This window comes from Ctenopharyngodon idella, chromosome 22, assembly GCF_019924925.1.
Source record: "Ctenopharyngodon idella isolate HZGC_01 chromosome 22, HZGC01, whole genome shotgun sequence".
In the NCBI taxonomy this organism is placed as follows: Eukaryota; Metazoa; Chordata; class Actinopteri; order Cypriniformes; family Xenocyprididae; genus Ctenopharyngodon; species Ctenopharyngodon idella.
In genome coordinates, this window is record NC_067241.1 from 4972222 (window position 1) to 4997942 (window position 25721).

Below are 25721 nucleotides of genomic sequence, written 5' to 3' on the forward strand. Positions count from 1 at the left end.
CACAGAGCGAAGCACAGGCCAAACTAATGAAAATGATTTAGGTTTAATGTCCCATAAACAGGAGCCACAGCTTGACTCCATTAGTTCCACTTGAGTGACATCTATCAAATGCTGTGACATGACGGACAGCACAGTGTCAAGGGTCACACTGACAAGCAATGGGGCTGGAAGGGTCACTGTGTTGCTTCTTCCTGTGTGGCAAAGCTCGCACTTAAACACTCGCACACCTAAAGCTCTTTGAATTGCGAAAAGTAGGAGTTTACTACAATAACCAAAATGGCAAATCTCTCTGAGCGTACTTCAAAGTAGACAAACAAGAAAATAAACCCAGTAGGTCTTTGAAATAGCCCTAAAGTATGGCATTCTGCTAAAAGTGTTGGTAAAGTCATTACAACGGTGCATAGTGGCGGACAGCCAGTTCAAAGGGAATTTTCCCTCTGTAAAGTTCTCCCGTGGCTTTAACCGAGAGCAGACCGCAGGAATCCGCCGCAGTGCAGTCGAGCGGGAGCACTTTGAAAGAGGATATCACACACACATCTACTCCCGCTCCATCGCTGCACCTCAGAAAAAAATTACACCTCCTGTCTCTTTAACAAAACAGAGACCCATATGGAGAAGTTTAGCTGGGAAGCCAGACCCCAACTTCAGTTTCAGACAAAGAGTGAGGTGTAAGAGTGTTCCATTACCATAGAATATTCCACATGGATTTAGGGTTCCACCTACATTGTTAAAGCTGCATGACAAAGGTTAAAATGAACAAAAAGTCATTATTAGTCAGTTAGCCAATAATAATAAATTATATTTTTAGCTGTCAGTTTGGATTTGGTGGAAAATTTCAGGTTTACATTGTTCCCCTCGCATGTTTATGTCACGTGTCAGCACATAACTTGCAATTTTACCTTTCAGTCATAGTTTAGGCAAAAAGGCTAAAGTTCCGTAGAGCCTATTTAATGTAAATATGAAATGCAACCAGTGCTGTTTTTCGTTAACTAAAACTATTAAAAAAAAACATTTTTGGTAATTGAAATAAAATTAAATATAAATATTAGACAAAAAACGTAAAAATTTTGCCTTGGCAACTAATTGAAATTAATTAGTTTAAGCTGAAGTGCTAAAATTACGAAAACTAAAACTGAAAAATGTAATGAAATATGGCAAAACATTAAAATGAAAATTTTCTGAATATTTCTGAATAAAAAAAAGTATATTTATTGAGAAAAAAAATGTTGGTCAAGACTTTATTTCATAGATTGCAAATTAATTGGATTGTGAAAAGCTCCGAGAATGAAGCAAGGTGGTTGGAGGAGAAGTGTTGAAAATAGGAGGGAATGGTGATATCAGCCAAAAAGGAGGTGGAGCCTACATTTTACATTTTGATGAAGATTATGTAGACAAACATCTATTTGGAATAATGTGTGTGCAGATGAATCATGCCCAATAAGACCAGGATTGGATTAAGAAAGAAAACAGTCTTTATGTTGACTTTAACACACCTACTTTGTAAGCATGCAAAACAAGCACCAAAAAAAAAAAACTCTTCTTAAAGGAATAAATCATCTAATAAAGAAAATTCTGTCATCATTTATTCACTCTGGCCTGTAATGGGTAAATGATGACAGAATTTTCATTTGTGGGTATACTATTCCTTTAAGTCTTACTGAAATCCGATATGTACATTTGTTACCGGTCCTACTCGACCATTACACTCACCCCTCTATACCACCTCACTCCCATCCGGGTCACGGCACCAAATGCAACCGGTCCTACTCGACCCGCTCTGAGCGGGATTCAAACTTGCGTCTCCAGCATGGGAGGCAGGTGCGCTAAAGACACCAATCTCTGTCGTCAGTCGCCAGTTCGTCTCTTGAGGCCAGGGGAGTGACGTTTACTCTCACAGCTCTTACTAGCTTGCCTCTATTACACTCACCCCTCTAAACCACCTCACTCCCATCCGGGTCACAGCACCAAATGTAACCGGTCCTACTCGACCCGCTCTGAGCAGGATTCGAACTTGCGTCTCCGGCGGGGACGCTAACAAGGACGGGGAGGCCAGGGGAGTAAGGTTTAATCTCACAGATCTTACTAGTTTGCCTCTGTTACATATGTTCAGTCAAGATGTTGCTAATTTGAAAAAAGAAAACCATAATCTTCTATCTGAAGCTTGAAGACTGCGGGAAAGCAAAGCAAACCAGTCTAGATTGAGAACATCAAGAAAGCCAGTAGCCACGGTACTGAACTCTCCAGGCACCGCTGGAGAAACTGGCCGCAGCCAGCTCCACAATGCAATTTCCTTTCACAAACGAGGGAAAAATGTCAGGCAGCTGTTTCCAGCCGCAAAGAGCTGAGATGAAGCAAAGTCTGAATCAGCCAGACAAAGGAAAAAGAGCAAAATGTTGTATATGGCACATGCGCTCGGTTAGGCCTGAACCAAAGCGTTTTATTAGCGGGGCGCATGAAGTCGTCTGATGTAACCCAGGGGTCTCATCCCCTGATCCATCTCCACACACAGGCCGCCCTCTTGTGTGCTAAGCTCCTGTTAAAGCCATCATTGCACGGATATTACTGTGCAGGCACAGCCTACACCTATGACATCATTATGCGCTGTCTGTCTGAGAGCGTGTGTCTGAGGGAGGGGAGATGGTACGAGCAGATACAACTTCACACTGAGCTAAATGTGCACAACAAGCAGTTGCACACAGGAAATCAATGGCGGAAGTGAGGGAAGGAGAGTTACGTCACTGATATGTATGGTGTCAGGAAAGTTATAAATGCACAATAAAAGAGAGGCTGTGGCTGTCAGAATCACTTTGTTTTCTATTTGTTACTTTTAAATGCATAATAATACATATAAACATGCACATGTGACTACTATGTAAGAAGAATGTGATTTTGTTCAGACTGAATTGATAATTCTTTGATGGAAGAAACACTCTCAACCTGTGTGAGTCTAATCAGTACCATAGCATGAAGCCAAAGGCCTGTTTTCCTGAGTGGAGTGCTCTCTACGAGACACACACTTTGATGTTCCTTTATCTGTCGAACGAGACAGACGGTGCCCGGCACATGCTGCCATCCGATAAAAGCACTGAAACAAATGTTACTCAAAATGTTATGCTTTCCCACAAAGTTAAAGCAATGAGAGGAAATCTGGCCGAAGTTAAAGACTGCCGACAAGGCTCTAAAACTGACCTCGGACCCACCCTGGGATGGTCAGTCTTTCCATCATCAGTCTAGGATGGAGAGAATGAGGTCACTTTGTTGCTAAACTAGAACTCTTTGATCAATTCTAAATAAATCAATGATTCGTTAAGAGAATGTTAGTCTATCTATCTATCTGACAGTCTAGGACCTTAGAAATGTCCTTGCAACCATCCAGAATACCATAGCAACTGCCTAGCAACCACCCAAAACACAGTAGTAACGCCCTAGCAGCTGTAGTCACACTAATCAATCAATCAATCAATCAATCAATCAATCTATCTATCTATATCTCTAACTGACTTTTTGCCCTCAGAGAACCACTGAGAAAAATTAAAAGCAGGGAAGTATCTATTAATCAGTTTTTTAAAACGCAAACAGAGATCAACAGTTGGTTAACAACAAAAACTACAAAGACTCTACATGACAGAGTCTGGGAGGGCGATGTTTACAAATGTTATGAGGTTGATTCAGTTACTGTATTACATAAACACGCCTGATTGCCTCATAATGTCAGATTCATAATGACAGATGAGTGTGTAAGTGTGTGTTCAACACAAATGTCTGCTCAAAACGAACGCCAGGCGCTGGATAGAGAGAGAAGGAGGCGGATCTTTAACCATCTCTCGCTCGTAGGAGTTTTGGGGGAATTCAGAAAAATGCTGCGCTCTGAGAAGATGAATCACAATACACCCCTCACAAAATGACATTCTATGTCATTTTACCAAACAAAACTTTTGTGATGTAAAGTGACTGTTGTGTATGTGTCTTTCACCCTCATGCGAAATATCACATCATTTGTCAGCGCTCATGAAGCTTCAGAGACAAAAGGACTGAGGAGAAGCGTGTGAGTAACAAAATGGGGGTGGCAGAACATTTGAGAAAGTCATAAAGCAAACGCGCTTCTGACATACGGAACATATCAGAGAAATGTCAACACGTCTCTTTAGCTCGTCGAAGCGTTGTGATTATCTGTTGATCATTGTAAAGTTTAAGAGGCCAAGCAATATCAAGAGGAACACAAGAACAATAATATATTTAAATGAAGGAAACGTTATGAAGGAAATACATTACGATTTTATGTAAATACAAGCTGTGTAAATTCTGTTAAGATAAAGTGAAAATAACTTGATATAAAGTAAATATTTTAAATGCATAATAAAAAGTTTGAAACATATTTTTCAAGTAAAAATACACTACACTGTATATTTATACACGCAACTGTTGTATACTCACCAAAACTATGGCAAATCTTTCTTCCAGCTCTGATGGGTCAGGCATGGGAACTTTCAAGGGCATGATATGATGCTTCATCTCAGATTGCCCGTCCACGCTTTCAATATTCCCCATATTTTACTTTTATAAAGTGATGCAGGATTCAGATGCTCTGTGTCTAATTCAGTCTTTGCCTCCCAGCGCCCTTTATAAATCCAACATACATCCAATACGTGCGATCACATTCCACTTTTGTTTTGTTAAAAAAATATAAAAGTAAAAAAAGAAAGAAAAAGTGATCCTTTTCAGAACCGATTCCTAATTGAAATGAAACTTAAATAATGATGAGATATCTAATATGTTAAATAAAAATCATGTAAGTGAATAAAAAGCCAAAAAGTATCACTTTCTTGTCCTCTTGAAAAGTATTGTATTGCAGAAGTCTGGACAATCCATGTCAAGCAGTCAGTCCTCTTAATTCTTCTTTATTCCGTTGTCTCTCTTCTCGTCTATGCTGTAGAGTTTTTGTTTATGTTGTATTTTGTGGGATCCTGATTAGTGCTCATCTGTTAACTCACTGCGTCCACAATGAAAGCTTTCGACATGCGAGATGCGAGTGATCCCACCCTCAAACTTCACATCTCTAACGTAAAGATGAATGGCTGGGGTTTTCCGTTCTCTCTGTCGCCACCTGCCGGCGGTATGCTGAAACTACACTAATTGGGAACCGCTGTGGCATTTTAATGACTTCATTCATGAGTCGGGACTATTTGGCGGTAATTTTCTTTATTTCCAGACAGTGATGAAACATCGAATATCATTCACAACTGTATACGATTCTGACTAGTTAACTCATTTTGAATAAAGAAATGAAATTATTTAAATGTACTAAATGCATGTTAAAACAGAACAGCAAAACACACGTGTTTAAAGTGCAAATGACATATTTATTAAAACTGCAATACAGGCTCTGAGTAATAGGGTGCAGAAGCACTACATTTCAATGTAAAAAAAAAAAATTATATATATATTTTCTTCCATTCGCCTGTTTATTCAAGTGTCATCAGAAACTAATTCTGTACTGCAAGACACAACTCAAGCATTTTTTGTAACATTTTTGAGCAACTTCTCTCAGAGACTCATTGGCACTTACAATTTAAATATTCATGCTGCCTTTTGGTTCAAACATACATACGTAAAATATTTTTTAAAATCTTTGGGAAAGTACAGACTTTGCACAGTGATCAAAATGTTTTTGATATGTGTAAATTGAATTGTCTACTCACAAACACAAAGCAAAAATATGTGAAACAAAGATATAAAGAAATGCTCAGATAATAACTAAAGAAACCCTTGTTATGTCTTAGATTTCAAAACAATTAAAAAGGTTCCTTTTATCTGGGCTTCTTAGACTTCCTTTTTAAAAAAAAAAAAAAAAAAAAAAAAAAAAAAGAAATACTGAATACTAATATTTTGCAATTTGGTTATTTGAAATGCATGGTGTAAACTTATCTGAAACTAAGCAATTCCTAAAGTATTTTTTGTTGAAATGTTGGAATGAAATGTAATAAACACTGAAATGTAATAAACACAGCTGAACAGAAGCTCCAACATCCCATTGCTGCATTCTCACTGACCCATAAAGTGCAGGAACTCATAAAAAGTAAAAGCTACAAATTAAATACTTAAAAATGTAATGTAACATTCTCCAACATGCTGTCATGTTGACTCAAGGTGGCATCTTCATAGCCTTCTTGTGCAAACATTATTCATTTATGGTGGGAATCAAGCAGGCTATATTTTGGGTCAAAGCTAGTTGCACAGCAAGATACAATCTTAGTCCTGACACCATCAAACTCAGGACACCCTGTTTTAGGAACAATCCGACCCCCTGCTTGTGTCGGGACAAGTAAACATCCGTGAAATTGACCTTCACTTCAAACGACTGTGAATAAAGTCAACATGGGAAGGCCGTTCAGTTGGTTTCATGTGACAAGTCATACCTGAAATTATACAAATAAGAAAAGATGTAAGCAAACACTCTGTGATCTCAGAGTAATCTACAGTGAACAACAGTATAGCACCTACCACTGTGATACTCCTGTCTTGAGATCCAGCTGACTCAAGTCTATCTGAACCTGAAACAGAATAGTGATTGAAATTTAGTATTTTGAAAAGGGTCTATAATGTCTGTGGTGTTGTTATCTGACTCGTCATGTGATGAATTACCTTGCCAAAAACCTCCTTTTCACGACTCATGAAAGAAGTACTGTTCTTGACAGACATTTCAAGATGTTTCTGCTTAGCTTCTTCAAGTGACATGTCAAAATCGAATCTGTAGGAGAGAGTGAAAGATGGTTAACATTCGGCTCTCAAAGTCATCAGATAATGATTTGATGAATGTTCTTACTAACCTCTCATTGAACTCAGGTTTAAGGCTTTTCTTCTTAACAGTGGTCTTCCTTTTGGTGTTCCGGTTCTTGTCCGGAAGCAGAATGAATGAGATGTAAGTGTCTGGAGGATCCTTAGAGTAGGACGGCAAGTTCCTGTGCATCGATACACAATTATGAAAATAAACTGAAGACCATAACCAGTAATAAGGCTCTTTTTTCCCTTAAATATGCAGTAGTCATAATAGGGGCATTTCCTCCGAGGAGGCAAGGGAGGCATTGTCTCCTCAAAAGAAACTGGATGAGAAAATAGTCGATATTACAAAAATAAAAAATATTACAAAATGTGACATTAAAGGGTTAGTTCACCCAAAAATGACAATTCAGTAATTTATTACTCACCCTCATGCCGTTCCAGACCCGTAAGACCTTCGTTAATCTTTGGAACACAAATTAAGATATTTTTGTTGAAATCCGATGGCTCAGTGAGGCCTGCATAGCCAGCAATGACATTTCCTCTCTCAAGATCCATTAATGTACTAAAAACATATTTAAATCAGTTCATGTGAGTACAGTGGTTCATATAATATTATATATTATAAAGCGACAAGAATATTTTTGGTGCGCCAAAAAAACAAAATAACGACTTATATAGTGATGGCCGATTTCAAAACACTGCTTCAGGAAGCTTCGGAGCATTATGAATCAGTGTATCGAATCATGATTCGGATCGCGTGTCAAACCGCCAAACTGCTGAAATCACGTGACTTTGGCGCTCCGAACCGCTGATTCGACACGCTGATTCATAACGCTCCGAAGCTTCGTGAAGCAGTGTTTTGAAATCGGCCATCACTATATAAGTCATTATTTTGTTTTTTTTTGGCGCACCAAAAATATTCTCATCGCTTTATAATATTAATATTGAACCACTGTACTCACATGAACTGATTTAAATATGTTTTTAGTACATTAATGGATCTTGAGAGAGAAAAAGTCATTGCTGGCTATGGAGGCCTCACTGAGCCATCGGATTTCAACAAAAATATCTTAATTTGTGTTCCGAAGATTAACGAAGGTCTTACGGGTGTGGAACAGCATGAGGGTGAGTAATAAATGACAATTTTCATTTTTGGGTGAACTAACCCTTTAAAAAGTGTATAAATCACTCATTTTTCTAAAATAACACTTTTCCAAAAGCGACACTCGCAGGTAAAGTTACAAAGGGAGTCCGCGTCTCTCTTGCCTCCCCTGAGCCCATTGAGTTTTAACAGACCCCCTAAAGCGTGCACTGGGTTTAGTGGGGGGTAATTGAGAATGAATGGGGGAAAGTCTTGTATGATTGCTTGTATGATTCCTACCTGCAGGCATGGACAGTTATAACCAATCGGTTCTCCCCAGATGAATAGGCAATGGAGAGCTTCATCTGGGCTTTCCCGGATGAACTGGCATCCTCACCTCTGTATTTGCATCCATCCACAGACATAAACCAACACACATATGTCAATGTCAGTTACTTTTTTGGTTCTGCCTATGAATACTAACCTACTGTTGAAATGAAATATAGCTCCTCTTGTGTCTCACCCTTGAGCGGGCACACTTCTGTGTCTGAGCTCATGACTGGCTGCAGCAGCTGCCTCTCCACTGGGGATGACATGGCTAGCATCCTCTGCATCACTACATTGTGCCAACTTGCTGTCTAGGAGCTGATAAACAGGTGAGATGTTTTTGTTTTTGTATTGTGATTCTTGAGCACAAAATCAGTATATTAGAATGATTCCTGAAGGATCATGTGACACTGAAGACTGGTGTAATGGCTGCTGAAAATTCAGCTTTGCCATCACAGGAATAAAGTACATTTTAAAATATAGCTGCGAGTGACAATTAAAGGGGTTCAAGCGCTTAAGGCCTTTAAGCACATGCGTAAAAAAGGTATTATGTTTTATTAAGCAAGCCTGTAACCAACTAGATCATGGATGGAAAAGACCATTTACAGTCAAAACAGGCAATTTTCTAAGGAAATATATGTTTTAAAGCTTTTTAACAGTTATCAAGGTTGACAATCACGGTGACGTTGTCACAATTGGTGACATTGTAGATTGGTGAAGTCTCTACGACTTACAGTTTGATCTAATTCTAACAATTACAATAGGGTTTCAGCGCTATGCGCTTGAACCACTAAAAATATAGGGAAAACAGTATTTATAACATAATGTAATGTTTTTGGTTAAATAAATGCCGCATTGGTGAGCATGTGTTTAATTCCATGTTGAACAGAACACACTATATGGCAGAAAGTATGTGGATGTTGGAACTGAATGTAAATGTGTCCTGCTGCTCAGCACATGTTAATAATATGTGTGATTTCTAACCTTGAGTTCAGCTCTCAACAGAATCTGACTCTCAGGCATGGCTCCATCCAGACTGAACCAGCGGTCCAGCACCAGATCCTTCTCATTCAGCAGCTCCCTCAGTGGAAGCACAAGTGAACCCAGAGCCAGACCCCAGCTGTGAGAGAGCTACACACAACAGCAAACTCACATAAAATACACTCCAGAGCAGAAAAAACTATGTAAACATTGTCCTTCTGACATAAATGCACACCTTAAAATCAATATTTATTGTAAAATGCAGCTGCTCACTTTGACTATAAGCGTGTCTTCTGTTGGATTATGAATCAGGAAATAAAAAGCTTCATCCCACTGTGGAGAAGTCGAGCGATTGAAAACCTAGTAGGGAGATATGATCCTTTGTGAGTCTTTGATATTTTGATAACATCAGTATAAATGTCCCTAGATTTAAGGGGCCTTACTTTGGTCCGGTAGGATACGTTTTTGAGTGACACTTCTGCTCCCACCATTGGCTCTTTCCCGCTCTTTTTTAACTGTGAACAACATTACATTTTCATTGCTGGGTGCTGCTAACATACAGCTCATTGAAGAAAAGTTGTTGCTAACTACTAGCTATGGCAAATTAAGTGGTGATGAAATAAATTAAATACTCTGATGAAAATAAAATGAAACTTACAGGCAGACCATGTGCTCTCTCGATATACACAAAAAGCAGTGCAACAGAGGGAACCGTTTTATTCAGGTAAGACTGACGATAGTTGTAATGTAGAATCTGGATACAAAAATCACAAAACCAATCAACAAAATGTTAATATTTAATTAATGCAGATGAACAATAAAAGCATATATAAACTGTTACCTGTTCAAGTCTAGTGGGATCTGAAACTTTAGGCACCCATTCCAACACCAGATGAATTCGTCCAGACTTCACATCATTCAGAGTATACCACTGCATGAGGAAGCAGGCATTCATAAACAAAGCATAAATAAACAAGCATACAAGCAAAAATAGAAAGTATAAAAAATAAAAAACATTATGAATATTACATTTAAAAACAAACATGCACCGAGAGACTCACTTGATCAGTAAACTGAGCACTGATGAGATCTCTGAGACTTACTTTAACCCTGCAAGCAGATGTTAAATCACTACAGGAACAATACTGATATTCATCAATAGAGGAACTGATACTCTAGATACACTAGCCAAAATATTATAACATACAACACAAATTTACCTGCCGTTCTGAAACGAATCACAGATGATCACTAGCATATTCTTAACACAAATGTACACTTTCATTGGATTTTATCTTTTTATCTCATTCACTACCCTTAAAACCATCTGTCCTCAGACCATAACATGATTTGTCAACTCTGTCATACAAATTGTAAAAACAATTGTTTTGAATTTTTAAATAATCACCCTCATTTCAAGTTTCTATTTCATAAAAAAATTCACAACATCACTGTTTTTAATGTATTTTTTATCAAATAAATACAGACTTGGTGAGCATAAAAGACTTCTTTCAATAACATTTAAAAAATCTTACCAACCTCAAACTTTTGAACAGAAGTGAAAGTGATTTTGTAGCCTGTTTTTTTCCACTGTTACTCAAAAATCAGTACAATAAAACTAAACTAGAGCATAACATTCTGAAAGTAAAAGAGGAAGGTTGCGGCTTCACCTGCCAAGGAAGTCGTCCTTGTCGATGTCTTTATCATAAAGTTCAAACTCCACCTCCTGACCTGGGAGCTGGGTCAAGATCACCTACAGTACAAGCAGGCAGGTTTGCATATATGCTTTGCAGTTGGGACATTTGTTTTCCAGAGACGAAAATAAATAATTTGAACACGCCTGCAGCAGTGGCGGAATGAAGCAATTCTTAAAGGGATAGTTCACCCAAAAATGAAAATTCTGTCATCACTCTACTCACCCTCAGGTTGTTCCAAACCTGTATAAATGATTTTGTCCTGCTGTACACAAAGGAAGATATTTGGAAGAATGTCAGTAACCAAACAGATCTCGCACCCCATTGACAACCATAGTAGGAAAAAAAACTATGGAAGTCAATGGGGGATGAGATCTGTTTGGTTACTGACATTCTTCCAAATATCTTCCTTTGTGTTCAGCAGAACAAAGAAATTCATACAGGTTTGGAACAACCTGAAGGGTGAATAAATGATGACAGAATTTTCATTTTTGGGTGAACTATCCCTTTAAAGCAGAAATCAAGATGGAATCCTTCTGTTTTGAGAAAGAAGCCATATCCCTCCATGTTGCACACAAAATAAATCAGCATGCATACCTCATAAAGTTCGTTCCAGGTGGGGTTGAGGTTCTCTTTGATGACCTGACTCTTAAAGGCCATTCCTCCCACTCGGATCTTCACATATGGATCACTCTTTCCCTTCACCATGCCACCCATCAAATTGTCCTTAGCGATGAGACTCTGGGCTTCTACTAGGTGGATCCGCAGAACACCCTATATTGACAATCACAAATATTGATAACTTCAATTCTGTATTTTGTAAAAGTCCTACACTTCTCTACAGGCTTACCTCAGAAGCAAAATTGCTGTCTGGACTAGTGTGCTCAGGAAGTTTTGAAGTGGGGGTCACCACTGTTGCCCCTGAAGACACTTCTGATTCATCTCCCCCTCCGGGTAATGGAGACACGGGTGAGGTAAGGATGGCTTCTTCATTTAGCCACAACACCTGAAACAAATACCACAGAACTCCTGCATTATGTGTCCTCAAAATTTTGAAAAGTTTTTAATAATAAACAAAAACCAATCCTACCCTCAGCATAAATGTGATGTAGATACGGCTGGCCGGTCCAGACTTTTCTAGTTGAAACCACTGATCCATGGTGAGCTCAGTGCTGGAGAGCAGACGGGACATGGGGATAGACAGAGCACCCAGAGTCAAAGCCCTGTCATCATCCTTCACCTGGAACAAGTGGAAGCAAATATAAACACAATTACAGTGAAGAAAAGGTTAACATGTATACATACAATTAAAGTGTCCCTATTATGCTGTTTTATGCCAAGGTCAAAAATACTTTAATTTTCTAATTTTTCAGTGTCTAAAATAGTTCAATAAACGATTCACTCTCAGAAACACCTTTCTGAGAGCCTACTCTGCTCTGATTGGTCAGATGGCTGTTGTGATTGGTCACGGAAACGAAACACTCATTACCATATCTGAATTTCAGCTCCGGAGGCTTCCTCAGCTCTTGTAGACAGTGATACAAACAGCACAACTAACAGCGTCTTCTCGACATGTCGACAACATGAACCAAACTCTTCCAGGCTTCATTTACAACTAAAGTGTTTGAGGGCGGGTCAAAATTAAATAGTTCACGGGCAGCCAATGAAAACCTCAGGGTGGCATTATGCTAATTTGTTACAAACCCATGTAGGTTCTTTCTTTTAGGAGATAATAAGGCCATTTATTTTTCACTTTGATCTTTGAAACTTTGCAGACCTTTTACATTCACAAACAGCTACATTAAAAGTAATATCAGAAAAAGCATAATAGGGGCATTTTAAATAAGCATTTGAAAGGATATTATTGCAGTTACATCATGAAAAACATAGCACCAGGTTTAAACTAATAATTTAAATTCAATACTTTCCTATCACAGTGACTATACCTGGATGTCAATTTCTTGTTTGCGTGGGTCCTGAATAAAAAACGTAAAGGCATCCTCCCATACCGGATTATTAGTCCCATACACCGTCTGGATTATTAATTATGAGAGAACATATGTAATAGAGTGACTCCAAAAGGTATAAATATGCTATATATTTTACATATGATGTATAATAAGAGCGATGACATCATACCCTGCTCTCTTTGGTGGTATCCTGCACAGAAACCTGCACCATGGGACTGGGGTCCTTATTACCTTTTTTAAACTGAATAGATATACATCATACTTAATAACGTCAATATTTAAAGCACTTTTAACAAAACAATAGAAGAGCAATAGTTGTGCAGAATACAAACTTACCGGTAGATCTTGTGCCCGGTCCAGATAAACTGTTAAAATGGCAGCAGAAGGAGGATCTGCTGTCTTGCCAGATATCATAATGTTTTGATTCCTCTCCAGTACCTATATTTAATAAAACATTTAGTCTAGAGATTAAAAGAGCTGAGTGGCAAATACACTGTTTTTTTTTTTTATAGTCTATCAGGTAAGATCTTACTTCATTAAGGCGCTCTGCAGAGGGCAGCAGAGAGAGCCATTCTAGCTTGAGATGAACCTGACCTGATGTTGCATCCTTTAAAGTGTACCACTAAAAATACAGTGGAAAAGCACTGCATTACTATTACAAACAATACAGACTGCACTGCTAAGACACAGAAAGAATGGTGAAATAAATCTGATCAAAAGACAGAATAATAATGGAAAGGTTTCTTGGTGTAAGAAAAAATAACATAAAAAAAAAAAAAGAATCAGTGTAAAAGATGTACCTCATCCAAAAGAACTGCTTTCTTTACAATACCTAAATCCAGTTTCATTCTAAAAAAAAAAAGAAAAAAAAAAAAAAAGAAAATTCAGAGACAGACAAAGACCAAAAAGAAAAAAGGAAAGCATTTCTTATATTAAAGATATTAATAAAAATTTAATTATTTATATTATATATATATATATATATATATATATATATATTATAAATAATATTAATCATATTTTAATCATCTTTATATACATATATATAAAACGGTTAGTTCCTGTCCTTGATTCTGATTGGTCAATAGCTGTGTTTTATTCACGATATAACACAGCTATGACCGCTTTACCCTACGGTTCTGTGTATCACTACACAACACCTTTAGCAACGACTCTTAGTAACGTAAACTGTTTGTTCTCAATTGATATTATTCATTGAAGCTCTGTATTATGTAGAAGAGTATTGCGAGAAAGAGATTGAGTCAGCGAGTTTATTACCTGCATTCAGATTTAGCATTTTCCTTGAGGTCAGTCCTATGTTCATAATAAAAAATCTGTTTAAATGTCCGATGTATTATCTTGTCCTTAAACAGTTGAGGGGTTTTCCGTGACTGACAGCGCCAGTCAAAGCATTTGTCAGCTGCGTCTTGCTCCGTGTTCACAACAATTCTGTCTTTTTAATGTAAAAGTCTTCGCTACTGACTGACACACTGATAAAAAACAGTCTTTGCCGCCATCTAATGGCGTAATAATGTAACTTCTGTTGCTGTTTATGGTCAGGGACTATTTTTTCCAGTGGAAGGCAGGCTTTAGTGAAAGTTTACTTCATGAAAGTTGCATTGATACATATTTTTGGCTTTAAAATTTGTATTGTGTGGTAACCGTTTTATAAAAGCCGTGACTTATTCACGATACAGCACAGCCTCTGTATCTTATTGCTTACTTATATATATATATAATTTATAATCTGTAATAAAATAATACCTCCCAAGTAAGTCATCCTGGTCAGGATCTTTATCAAACACTTCCAGCTCCAGCTCTTGACCAGGTACTTCATGAACAATCACCTAACAAACACAAAACACATTCAGTACATATAAAATATGTGATAAACAGAATTGAGCAATAATGCTGCAAAACATCTTTAAGATCTGGAACTCATAATCTTGTAGATATTTCTCTGAGCTTGTGCTTTTGCTCAATGCTCATCTGATCCCAGCACATGATAGTCACATCCTGCACTATCACATTTTGTTTTTTCTTGCTGTTGCCAGCAGTTACAAGAGCCACAACACAGTAAACATCTACATAGTGTTAGTGGTTTGAAAAACCACAGCTTCCTTTTACTCAGAAATTTGACACTTTTTCAGCAGTTATCTGATCACACTGATCACATGCTACCAATACATATCTCTGACCTCGTACATCTCCCTCCACTGAGGATTAAGGTTGTTGTCCACGTGGTGGGAGGTGAAGGTCTGCGTTCCCACCCGTAGCACTGCATACGGGTCAGACTTTCCAGATATTATGCCTTTCATGTAGTTATCCTTGGCAGCAAGGTTTTCTGCCTCCAGCAAGTGGATACGCACAATACCCTTTAGGAAAACGCAAAACAAATGTAAGCGGAGTGCATGAGGTATGTCTAAATTAGCATATGTAATAATGGAAATGAGAAACACGCCCTTGCAGTTCAACATTATGAAGCAGCTACACTGGACAAGCATGCATGATGAAACTATGGAGTATTAAGTACATTCAATGGATCTTGAATAGTTAAAATAAGGAGGTTAATATAGTTAAATACTCCATTAGAGCACAGTGAAGTGTTACCCGTGGCAGAGGGGAACGCAGCTGTGCTACGTGCAGGTTGGCCACCAAAGGAACAGTGAGACGATTGGGGAGAACCAGGAAAGAGGCGATTGCATCCATTATCATAGTGTCCGACATGGCACTGAAAATGAATGCAAGGGGTTCGTACAGAGAAAATGGAACACAAACAAAATACATTTGAACTATTTGACAGCATGGCTTCTGGGTGATTAGAATGGGTTAAGCTATGATAAATATGAATGACTGCATGTTTCCCTACTTTATTTGAATAGAGGGAAGCAGACTGAATAATCAGACCAGTGCTCTACTGATTATCAATGAATGAAGCATATGAGAAGAAAGAGTTACAGTATTAATAGGTCTAGTGGAGTTGTGGTATATCTGAATCATAAACCCAAAAGAGAACGATGATACAAAACAAATGCACTCACTTCAAACCAGGTATGTCTAATAAATTGGTGAGGCCAGTCCAGTTGATGTCAAGTTTCTATGGGGAATTGAAGCAGAAACAAAGACTGTGTAGTAATTATTATGATGTAATATAGTAATTAAAATGTAAAACGGTTGACTAACCGGTCTGCGAATGAAGAACATGGTGATGGCTCCAACAAGAGGAACATCTCCAATTAGAGGTTCCAAGATCACCCTCAATTTTCCATGGAGCTATAGAAAGAAAGAAGCTGGTTTCAGTCAATGAGTCTTTTATCTGTTAACTTTAATGAGTCCCATTGTCCTCTTTCTTACCTGAATGCCTTTGACTCCAGCTTTACAGAAGTACTTCTTCACCTCAACGTTAATCTCCACATCTCCAGCATAACTGCAACAGAGCCCAAACGTTTTAAATATAAATATAAAGCCAGAGGTTCACAACATTCCAAGACCCATTTTTTGGCCCAAAAGGTCTTGTGACTCTCCATGTGACATAATTAAGACATACACTTTAATATCACATAGTCAGGAAATTATAAAAATATTATAATATAGTTCATGGGCAGCACTCTAACTCGCAGCGCAGTTGCGCTTTGGGTGACCCAAGCTCGAATCCCCAGGGTTCGTACAGATACTGTAAAATGAAATTCCAGGACTTTCAAAGACTTTTCAAGCACTACTTTTTTGGTTTTCAAGGACTACAATCAGAGACAAACAAGATCTTATCAAACAAGATCTTTATTATCTTTTAAATTCTAAAAAAGGTAAATAGATAAATAAAAATAAACTAATAAAACAAAATGGTACAACATGCAATGACTGCGGTAACTTTAACCACTGAAAAGATACTATGACAAAGATATCGCTTTCCTTATTTAAACTGATTTTTTTTTCATATATTCCCATGAATATATGATTGACCTGAAGAATGAAAGCTGTATCATATACTTGGATATTTATATGAGCAATATCACGCTCATAGCCATGCAAAATGGCTCTCTATGTATATCAGACGGGCTGCAACATTAATTTGGTGTGAAAAGATTGTTTTATCGATAAAATTAAACACTAATATCATATATATTGTCTTTCAATAATCCAAGCACTTTTCAAGTACCTTTTCATAACTATGGCTGTTTTCAAGGTCAAATTCAAGTACTTCAAGCACTTTAAGCACCCTGTACGAACCCTGAATCCCGTCCCACCACTTTGCTTCCTGTCCGCTCTCCACTATACTATCTAATAAAGCAAGAAAAAACACCAAAATATTTAAATAAAAAAATAAGAAATATATATTTTTTGTATATTTAATATTTTATAAACATATATTTAAAAAAAAAAAAATAGTTTGCAAAAAATACTATAAATAAGATAGTCACAACTCCAAAGTTGAGAACCTGTTTGCCAAGAAAGAGACCAAGGACACTACCTGATGTAAAGATCCAATATCACCTGACGTTTATCATACTCAGTGTAGGCCTTCACCCCAACTACCTTCATAGCCTGTAAGAAAAAAAAATATATATATATATATTTAAACATCTTAGTCAATAGCCTGCGTTTTAAAAAAAATATCTCTGGCAAGCAGAAATTGAGAATCAAATGTAAATATGAGAAACATATGCAAATAACTTTTATCAGAAACAGTTTTGTATACCCTGTCGCCCAAGTCAACTTTGGTGAAGGTGAGAGTTTGCAGATGAGTGCTGGCGGCTCGGATCGAAGGGGCAATAGTCTCCACCAGCAGCTTTTCCAGATATTGTCCAATAAACGGCCAGGCCTGTTGCAATATCTGAGCCAGGATAGTTACAAACAATAAGAACTGGTAGAGACTCACGAAGATGACAATATCAAGTCAATGAAGACACTTTTGCCTCCTAGAAAATATATTATATAAGGTTTGGAACAACTTGAGGATGGGTAAATGATTAGAGAATTTTAATTTTTGGGTGAACTATTCTTCTGAAGTTTGTCAGTCAAACCTCAACCACAGAAACCACAAGAACTTGTGGTTTCCATTTGAGTAAGAACACAAGAACCCTACAGAGCAGTTCTTTCTTTATCAGACTGCTGCACTCAACAAACTCTAATGAAATCCTTTTTAGATTGAGTATCAATAAAATATAGATTGATTTTCTATACGTTGGAGCAACAACTTAAATGTGTGCTGTTCAGCTTCACAGCAACAATATGATTAAATAAAATTACAAAGCCTGCATCTTAACAGATGATGGGTGGAACTTGTTGGGTGTTTGCAAATGTCATCAAATCAACTAACGTTTAAGAGAAGTGTGTGTTTGTAGTAAACTTTGAAAGCACAACCCACAATCAACCCTCCCATTCTCACTCTCCAAACTTAAAAGGTTACTTGAGGCAAACCTTTGAAGCCTGAATCCTGACAACAAGCCTGGTGTACAACAATAATCTGTGAAATGTCTGTCCTGGTACTCTGAAAAGCTCTTCTATGTGAATAGACTAATGAAATCTCAAAGCCAGTATTAAATCTTTGTGATCTAAAAGGAGAAAGAATGAAGGAATCAGGAAGATCATGTGGTAGTGAGTGTGGTAGTGAGTTTTGCAATAAGGTTTTGCAATGTAGTCTGTGGGTCCTTTATTTTAAAATAAAACCTATTACGCCGATGACAACAGAGACATCACTAACTTAATAGACATTATGAAAAAACTGGAACGCTGCCAAACTGTTCAACTATTTATCTGCAGGGACTGAATTTGAAAACATACACACAGTGCCCTCAGGAACATGGAGCAGTGAGAACAGCAGCTGCGGTCACGTGCACATTTGTGTATTTGAGCACAGGGTTTAATACCTTGTTCATCCATTCAACCTTTTCCACATCAGGGAAGTTCACCTGTGGAAAAACAAGGAGTACATTTTGACTTCCGATGTCAACACATATAACGGATCGCTTTTACATGCTGTATGCAAGGAGACCTCTTATTTTGTACACTGTAAGTAAATACCGTGAAGGTCGAGAGCTGTTGTTAACAAAACAGCAGCCTTTTCCAGGGAAGAGATCAGCTGTGCATACACAGGAATATTACATTCTGCCAATTCTTGAAAATACTTGTAAATGTTTAACAAAATGCATATGGCAATGGTTGATCATAAAAGTAAGCAGAAAGAATCAAAAGAGAGCTTGAATAAAGTCTGGCAGTGCTAAACAAATATTTAGTGGCAAAGGAAACCTTGATTAAAGGTCATCTCTGATTTCAGATTAAATGTTTAACAGTAAATAAATAAATAATACATTTAAAATAATACAATTAAATTAAAATAATAAAGGTAAAAAGGTAATAATATAAAAATCCTTGATCCTCTACATAAGTGATTTCCAACCAGGAACTTTGAGATATACATTTTTAATATCTAAAAAATATATAATAAATATATGCATATGCATATATAAATACACTGGACAAAGGTAGATTAAAATATATGTAATACATATTTACATGCATATATAGGCTATGTAAAGCATAGCTTTACATTTCTGCAGCAGTGCTCTTTAAATTTGAACATATAATTTGTAACAGGATGTGGGTAGGTTTATACAAAAAAAAAAAAAAAAATCAGTTAAAGCCACTATGTTCAAGCTACTGAAGTATGTGAAGAAAGTGGCACCACCGTTTCTCTGAGCACAAGCCAAAACAATTTTCAACTTCATGTTTCCCATCACCCCCTCACCAAATTCTTCCTGCAAATGGCTCATTTTGCCATTTCGCTGCTAGTGACTCAGCCCCATGAGATTGGATACTTCAATGTCCAAATATAGCAAAGGCTGGACTGACTTTGGAATGTAATGAAGTTAACGAAGGACGGAGGAAGAAAGGAGGGAGGAGAGAAGAATATAAACATTGACTGTGTCAGACATTGTGTAGAATGCTTATGAAAGGGACACAACTGTAAAAATGTAATGGGCAGAGGTGGCTGAAAGCAGTTCTCACCATGATGATGTTGAAATGCAGGGGCATGATCATGCATTTTTAATGAAGATAATGTTGCAATATTGTTATAAATACAGCACCAAGACGTGTTCCTTGTTAACAAAATGAAAAACCTTTTGGACCCAAAAATCAGATGAGTGAACACACACTTATCTCACTATAATGACTAAGCAGAATAGCTACGTTGTTGTTCAATGAATAATCTTACTAGTAAGAATAAAAATGTTACTACCTCAAACTGGAATACACATTAATAGTGCCTAATAAACAGGATGCCGTCTCTATTCAATTCTGCTGCGAAGCCTTGAATAGATACCAGCAACTATTTTAATATAACTAACTAAAGAATAAGTACTGGCACCCTGTTATTAGTAAAACTGTAATAGGTAGGCCTACTAGCAACTGGAATGCAGAAGTGGATAGTTAATATCTGAACTACAGGTCACCATTAAATTTAAGAGGTAAATGTAATTGGTCACCAGTCAGGCCTATACTTACTAGTTAATGGGACAGTGACTAGTAGCAACCTAGCAGGAATATACACTAGCATGTAATGATAAATATGTTTTAGTGATCTTAATACGTACTAGAATGCATATGTCAGAAGTGAATAGTTGATATCTGAACTACAGATATAAAATTCAATGGTAAATGCATTTGGTTAGCAGTTACAAATGGGATATTTACATGGGATAGTGACCAGTAACAGGTATATGTACTAGCATGTAACTAATACGTTTTAGTGACTAATTTAATAGATGCTAGTCACTATTGGAATAAGTAGTACAATGAATAGTTAAACTGAAAAAGATAGTCACTACTGGATTAGCTACGTACCAGTAACATTAAAAATAGATGTTAAAGAAATACCTATAATTTGCTTCACAAGTGTGTTATGATTAAAAATACTCATAGGTTGAAGAAGAATGAATGGGATTTTTTAATAGCTAACAATTTGGACTGTAAAAGTAGGTGAACAAATATTAAAATCATACCAGCAACACGAAATCAGGCTGTCAGTGCCACGAAAGCACCCAAATATACACTTTTTACGCTTATTGTAGACAAAAAATAGGCCTAATAGCAAGAAGCGGAATGATAAACCCTGCATGTATTTCTATCTGCGATTTAATACATTTGTTGCAGACTGCGGTGGTGAACTGTTGACAACTAGAATGATACCAATTACGGTATAAAAACGCTTACCCATGCCGGCAATTCCCGTTTACTTTTAAACACCCGTGTTGGTATTACATCCTGCTCATTCTCCAAAACATACATCGCGCTTTGCAGTCGCGTTTGTTTTCCATCGCGACTGTGTTTCCATCCCGTATACACCAGAAGACCGAGCAAAACTAAACTGATACTGAATCCGAAATATCCAGCCAGGTATACTGGCAGTAAGGCACCGACGCACTTTCCAAAGGACCAGAGAACTGACACGGCGTGCTTTCCAGCGGAATCGTGGGGTAGGGCCGAGTCCGCAGCCTCCGGAGAGACACCCGCTCTCGGCTCTGCATCATCAGATGACATCGGCTCTTTCTGCATCAAATCCTTTTCACTGTGAACAGTTCCGCGCTAGACACTATAAACAAATCAATACAGCTCAACACGAACGAGTGCTATACACGTATGATCAAATTTAATCAGAAAATGTCTCATAATTTTTCACTACAAAAAACAGCACCGACGTCAGCTCCTTTGCAGCGGAAAGTTGTGGATTTGTAGTTTGCTTTTGAGAGAGAAGGGCGTGTAGAGGCGTGTTTTGGAGGTTTCAGCCCTCCTCGATTCTTGTTAAAACCACACCGAGATCCTCAAAGTGCCTGGTGTAAGATAATACACATTTCATGGTCTTCCTGAAGACGGCAGCTGTGAACTCGCCAATCATTTACCAGTCACTGAAGCTCCGTTATATGTTGTGCTGTGCGCTACAGAAAACGCTAAAAGCGAAATTATTTATTTTAAAGTTCTGAAGAAAAATATTGTACATTAAAAATATTTATTTAGCCTCCAGCACACAAAGCACACTTCACACTCTGTCGCGTGGGTGTTTACGTGTTTGCGGTGTGCTATCGTACACGATAAGTTGAAAATGGATTTTACCTAATGAAGTGTAGGCTAATGGAAACTAACATTTGTCAAACAAATCCGAATAAATTATGTCCTGCTGGCAAAGCTGCATTGTAATAAAAACAGAGTGCAAACTGTAGTCATCACCGAGGTTATGTTGCTACGCAAAACCGCAAGTGAGATTAAATCTGTAGTAGCTTAGGCTTATTACTACAGATTAATACACTGCTATTAATGCAACCGTTTGATTAAGCTTAAATCAATGTATGCCATTTTCTATCATACATACGCTTCATACGATTACTCTGCCTAAAGACCCAAGGTAAAGACCTAATACCACCCTGCGGTCAGGTTGATAAAAGCACTGTTAAATTACTCTCCCAATAGCTATATAAAATATGACATGCTCTAAAAATCCGCATTATGTTAAAAGCTGCTGCAATTATACCAGTGGTTCTCGACCTGGCAGCAGGGGGCCTCAAAATGACTTAAAGGGATAGTTCACCCAAAAATGAAAATTCTGTCATCATTTACTCACCCTTAGGTTGTTCCAAACTTGTATACATTTTTTTTTTTTTATGTTGAACACAAAGGAGGATATTTTAAAGAATGTGGGAAACTGAACAGTTCTGGGGCATCATTGACTTCCATAGTATTCTTTTTCCCCTACTATGGAAGTCAATGGTGCCCCAAAGCAGCCTGGTTACAAACTTTCTTTAAAATATCTTCCTTTGTGTTCAACAGAACAAAGAATTTTTTACAGGTTTGGAATAACTTGAGGGTGAGTAAATGACAGAATTTTAATTTTTAGGTGAACTATCCCTTTAAAACCAGCATTAAAATAAGCTACAACTATTTGGTTGTTTTCATAACATGTGCATTGTGTACTGATATTAATTTTTAGGACTATGTGCCTTTTAAATATTTTGTGTGTATGAGCTACTGGATGCTTGAATTTCCCTAAAGGGATGAATAAAGTACTCACCATTATTGATTTGACTGCACTGACACTATTGGATAAGTTTGTTCAAAACTGCTTTATAGATGAAATTAACAGATCTTTACAACTGAACCAAATCAATACTGGACTGACTGATCAATGACACCATTTTCTTGTAGAGCTGCTGTACAGCTGAAATGAGCAGTTCAGAGTGTAATCACTGTAAAGCTGCTTTGAAACCATTTTGTATTGTATAAAGTACTATATTAATGGTGGTTTGACTACGAGGGTGTCATGACATCAAAAAGGTTGAGAGCAACTGCTACACACACACACACATTAAACTACAAATAGCCAGACATTGCTTAAACACTATGCCTGGAAATGGCAGCTCTGCCTGACAAGCTTACCACTGTCATACTATGAAATTGGTTAAGTTCAAATTAGTGTAAAATTAGCCTTCACAATTTCTTCAAGATGAACTGAGTAGCAAAGGGAAAGTTAAGGGACAATTTAAGCACAATTAAACCCAACAGCAGCAAACAAATTTACAAGCTTAACCAATGTTTCACACCTGCAAAAACAAGCTTAGACTTCTCTTGTAATTCATAATATTAACAAAAATAAGTTCACTTCATACACAAGACAGTAGGGCAAATGATTTTTTTTTTAAACCAAAAGGATTTATTGTAGACAAACAAAAAACACGCTGAGCTGACAGGTCTGAGGAATGTCCAAAAACAGTTCACGTGGTCATGAAGACCAGGATGCTTCCGCAGAACCAGGTGATGGAAAACCAGATCCTCATTCAGAAGAAAGCAGGCCTCATTGATGGTGAATGAGTAGAGCTTCAGTTGGGCTTCCAGCAGACTCTTGCTGAGGAGATTGAAGTGGAGGAGCACTCTCAGCTTCAGCGCACGGGGTCCGCTTTACTTAGACCTCTGCCTCATCTTTCTCCTTTTACGCTTCAGCCTAAAACCAAACAAACATGGACGGTCACTTCATGCTTATTCCAATGCAGTAGGGACTAAGTGATAAATGGCTAATTTGGTAACTCACCTGCGCATACGCTTCTTTCGCCACTAAAAGAAAGCACAAACATTAATCAACTGGAATTCATTTGGGTTTTCACACGAACATTGCAAGCAATTAAGCGAAAAACTGCACATGCGTATTAGCAACTGGCGGCCTGGATGCATTTTCCCCCCAAATCGCCATGCCGCATGGCCATTCGGGCAAAATGCAAGAAAACAAGAAACAACGACTAGGAGTATGACTCCAATTAAAATAAAATGGCATTTAACTGAAAGCACAACCAATTAAATCAATAAGCGGCAGCTGCAAACTCAACGTGGTCACAATACGTGCTGCTAAACAACCGTCTCAGCAGGCCCGAGCACATAACGTAACTGCTAGTGACTATGCCACATGTTAAAAAAAAGGAACTTGAAGCAAAACACAGTTAGACACTAACAAATGGTAACAGCGTAAATACTATAAGTAATAAATGTTATATTTGCTAATGAGTATTAGCATCCCAGTTGCTATCAAGACTAGCCAGATGACGAGAAACTCCATTTAACATTACACATGAAAGTTGCACTTACCTTCGCTCTCATGATGAGAAGATGGTTCTGTAAAGAAACATATAATGTTAAAGATATAGCTGGATGGTACGTAAATGTCTCGGATTACTATGGATTGTATGAGATGTTAACACAAGATCAGCGGACACCACTTCCTCACCTCGTCAAGCGATAACAACGACTCCAAGAGAACGTCATGAGGAAGACGGGCTCTTTTATACGTCTCGATTGCGTCATTTTTCAGCGACTGTGAAAGAAACGCGCGCTACACCTGTCAATAATCTTCATCGCGTTTACACATCGGTTAACATTCAGTACGTTTACATTGTACTTTTGCTGAATTTTTAGCAGTTATTTATGTAGCGCACAAGCCGTGTTTATGAAACAAGGTCTGAACTAAAGAAAATACAATAATGTACATTTATTATTAAATTAATAATATTATTAATTATATCATATTTAGGGACTTCAACGGGAAATAAGATAAATGAGGTGCATCATTACAGTAAATACAGTAACATGCAAGAACGTTTTTTTTTTTTTTTTTCTCACAACACCGCTAATTTTTCGTTTTATATTCAAATTAGTTCCGTATTAAAATGGGTGTAGTGACCACTGATCTATAATAGTCATAGGCTACAGTTGTGGTCAGAATTATTATCACCCTTTATAAATATGATCAAAGATGAAAGATGAAAAATAAATCTGCATTGTTTATCCTTTTGATCTTTAATTCATAAAATTAGCAAAAATCTAATCTTTCACTGAAGGAAAAGAATTGAAAGTGGGGGGGGAAATCACATTATGAAATAAATGTTTTTCTCCAAAACACGTTGGCCACAATCATTGGCACCCTTTTATTCAATACTTTTTGCAACCTCCTTTTCCCAAGATAACAGCTCTGAGTTTTCTCCTATAATGCCTGATGAGTTTGGAGAACACCTGACAAGAGATCACAGACCATTCCTTCATACAGAATCTCTACAGATCCTTCAGATTCCCAGCTCCATGTCGGTGCTTCTTCTCTTCAGTCCACTCCACTCATTTTCTTTAGGGTTCAGGTCAGGGGACTGTGATGGCCATGGCAGAAGCTTCATTTTGTGCTCAGTGACACATTTTTGTGTTGGTTTTGATGTTTGTTTTGGATCATTGTCCTGATGGAAGATCCAACCACGGCCCATTATTGGATTTCTAGCAGAAGCGGTCACGTTTTGATCTTTTATCTGTTGGTATTTGATAGAATCCATGATACCATGTATCTGAACAAGATGTCCAGGACCTCCAGCA

At 37.6% G+C, this 25721-nt stretch overlaps 2 protein-coding genes and 1 long non-coding RNA gene across 7 annotated transcripts in view; all 3 read right to left on the reverse strand.

Annotated features, from left to right (window-relative positions):
* fmnl3 (formin-like 3) overlaps positions 1-5029 on the reverse strand; it is a 48609-nt gene extending 43580 nt beyond the window's left edge. For 3 of the 5 annotated variants that reach the window (XM_051879912.1, XM_051879911.1, XM_051879909.1), the window contains exon 1: positions 4435-5028. In XM_051879912.1, coding sequence (XP_051735872.1) covers positions 4435-4548 — 114 coding nt within the window. In that variant the 5' untranslated portion in view covers positions 4549-5028. Of the gene's footprint in view, positions 1-4434 lie in introns of all 5 variants that reach the window. The other 2 variants (XM_051879910.1, XM_051879913.1) reach the window with 2 other exon arrangements.
* A 310-nt stretch (positions 5030-5339) lies between these two features.
* On the reverse strand, positions 5340-21677 carry esyt1a (extended synaptotagmin-like protein 1a). Its single transcript, XM_051879908.1, has 31 exons — positions 21045-21677; positions 18701-18742; positions 17530-17664; positions 17302-17375; positions 16188-16260; positions 16017-16106; positions 15875-15930; positions 15444-15564; positions 15032-15208; positions 14598-14680; positions 13634-13682; positions 13366-13455; positions 13170-13271; positions 13003-13074; positions 12810-12896; positions 11954-12103; positions 11714-11869; positions 11461-11637; positions 10840-10922; positions 10231-10279; positions 10011-10100; positions 9828-9923; positions 9613-9684; positions 9443-9529; positions 9173-9319; positions 8385-8506; positions 8162-8260; positions 6828-6959; positions 6643-6748; positions 6502-6551; positions 5340-6416 (listed from the first exon to the last, which is right to left on the reverse strand). Exons 1-31 carry the CDS (start codon positions 21384-21386, stop codon positions 6389-6391), a joined length of 3237 nt encoding a protein of 1078 aa, XP_051735868.1. The 5' UTR covers positions 21387-21677; the 3' UTR covers positions 5340-6388.
* A 1832-nt stretch (positions 21678-23509) lies between these two features.
* Positions 23510-24697, reverse strand: LOC127504697 (uncharacterized). The gene is made up of 4 exons (XR_007927428.1): positions 24595-24697; positions 24456-24482; positions 23908-23930; positions 23510-23820 (listed from the first exon to the last, which is right to left on the reverse strand). It is a non-coding gene; the product is annotated as an uncharacterized LOC127504697 (long non-coding RNA).
* Positions 24698-25721: the final 1024 nt, after the last annotated feature.

What these genes read in the sequence shown, in the direction of transcription:
- esyt1a (XM_051879908.1), bottom strand. Translation starts at nt 21,386, where the DNA reads ATGCAGAAAGAGCCGATGTCATCTGATGATGCAGAGCCGAGAGCGGGT. An exon ending in TGCGTTCCCCTCTGCCACGG is followed by an intron (nt 15,209 to 15,443) that starts GTAACACTTCAC and finishes GTTTTCCTAAAG; the next exon opens with GGTATTGTGCGTATCCACTT. An exon ending in AAACCTGAGTTCAATGAGAG is followed by an intron (nt 6,749 to 6,827) that starts GTTAGTAAGAAC and finishes TCTCTCCTACAG; the next exon opens with ATTCGATTTTGACATGTCAC.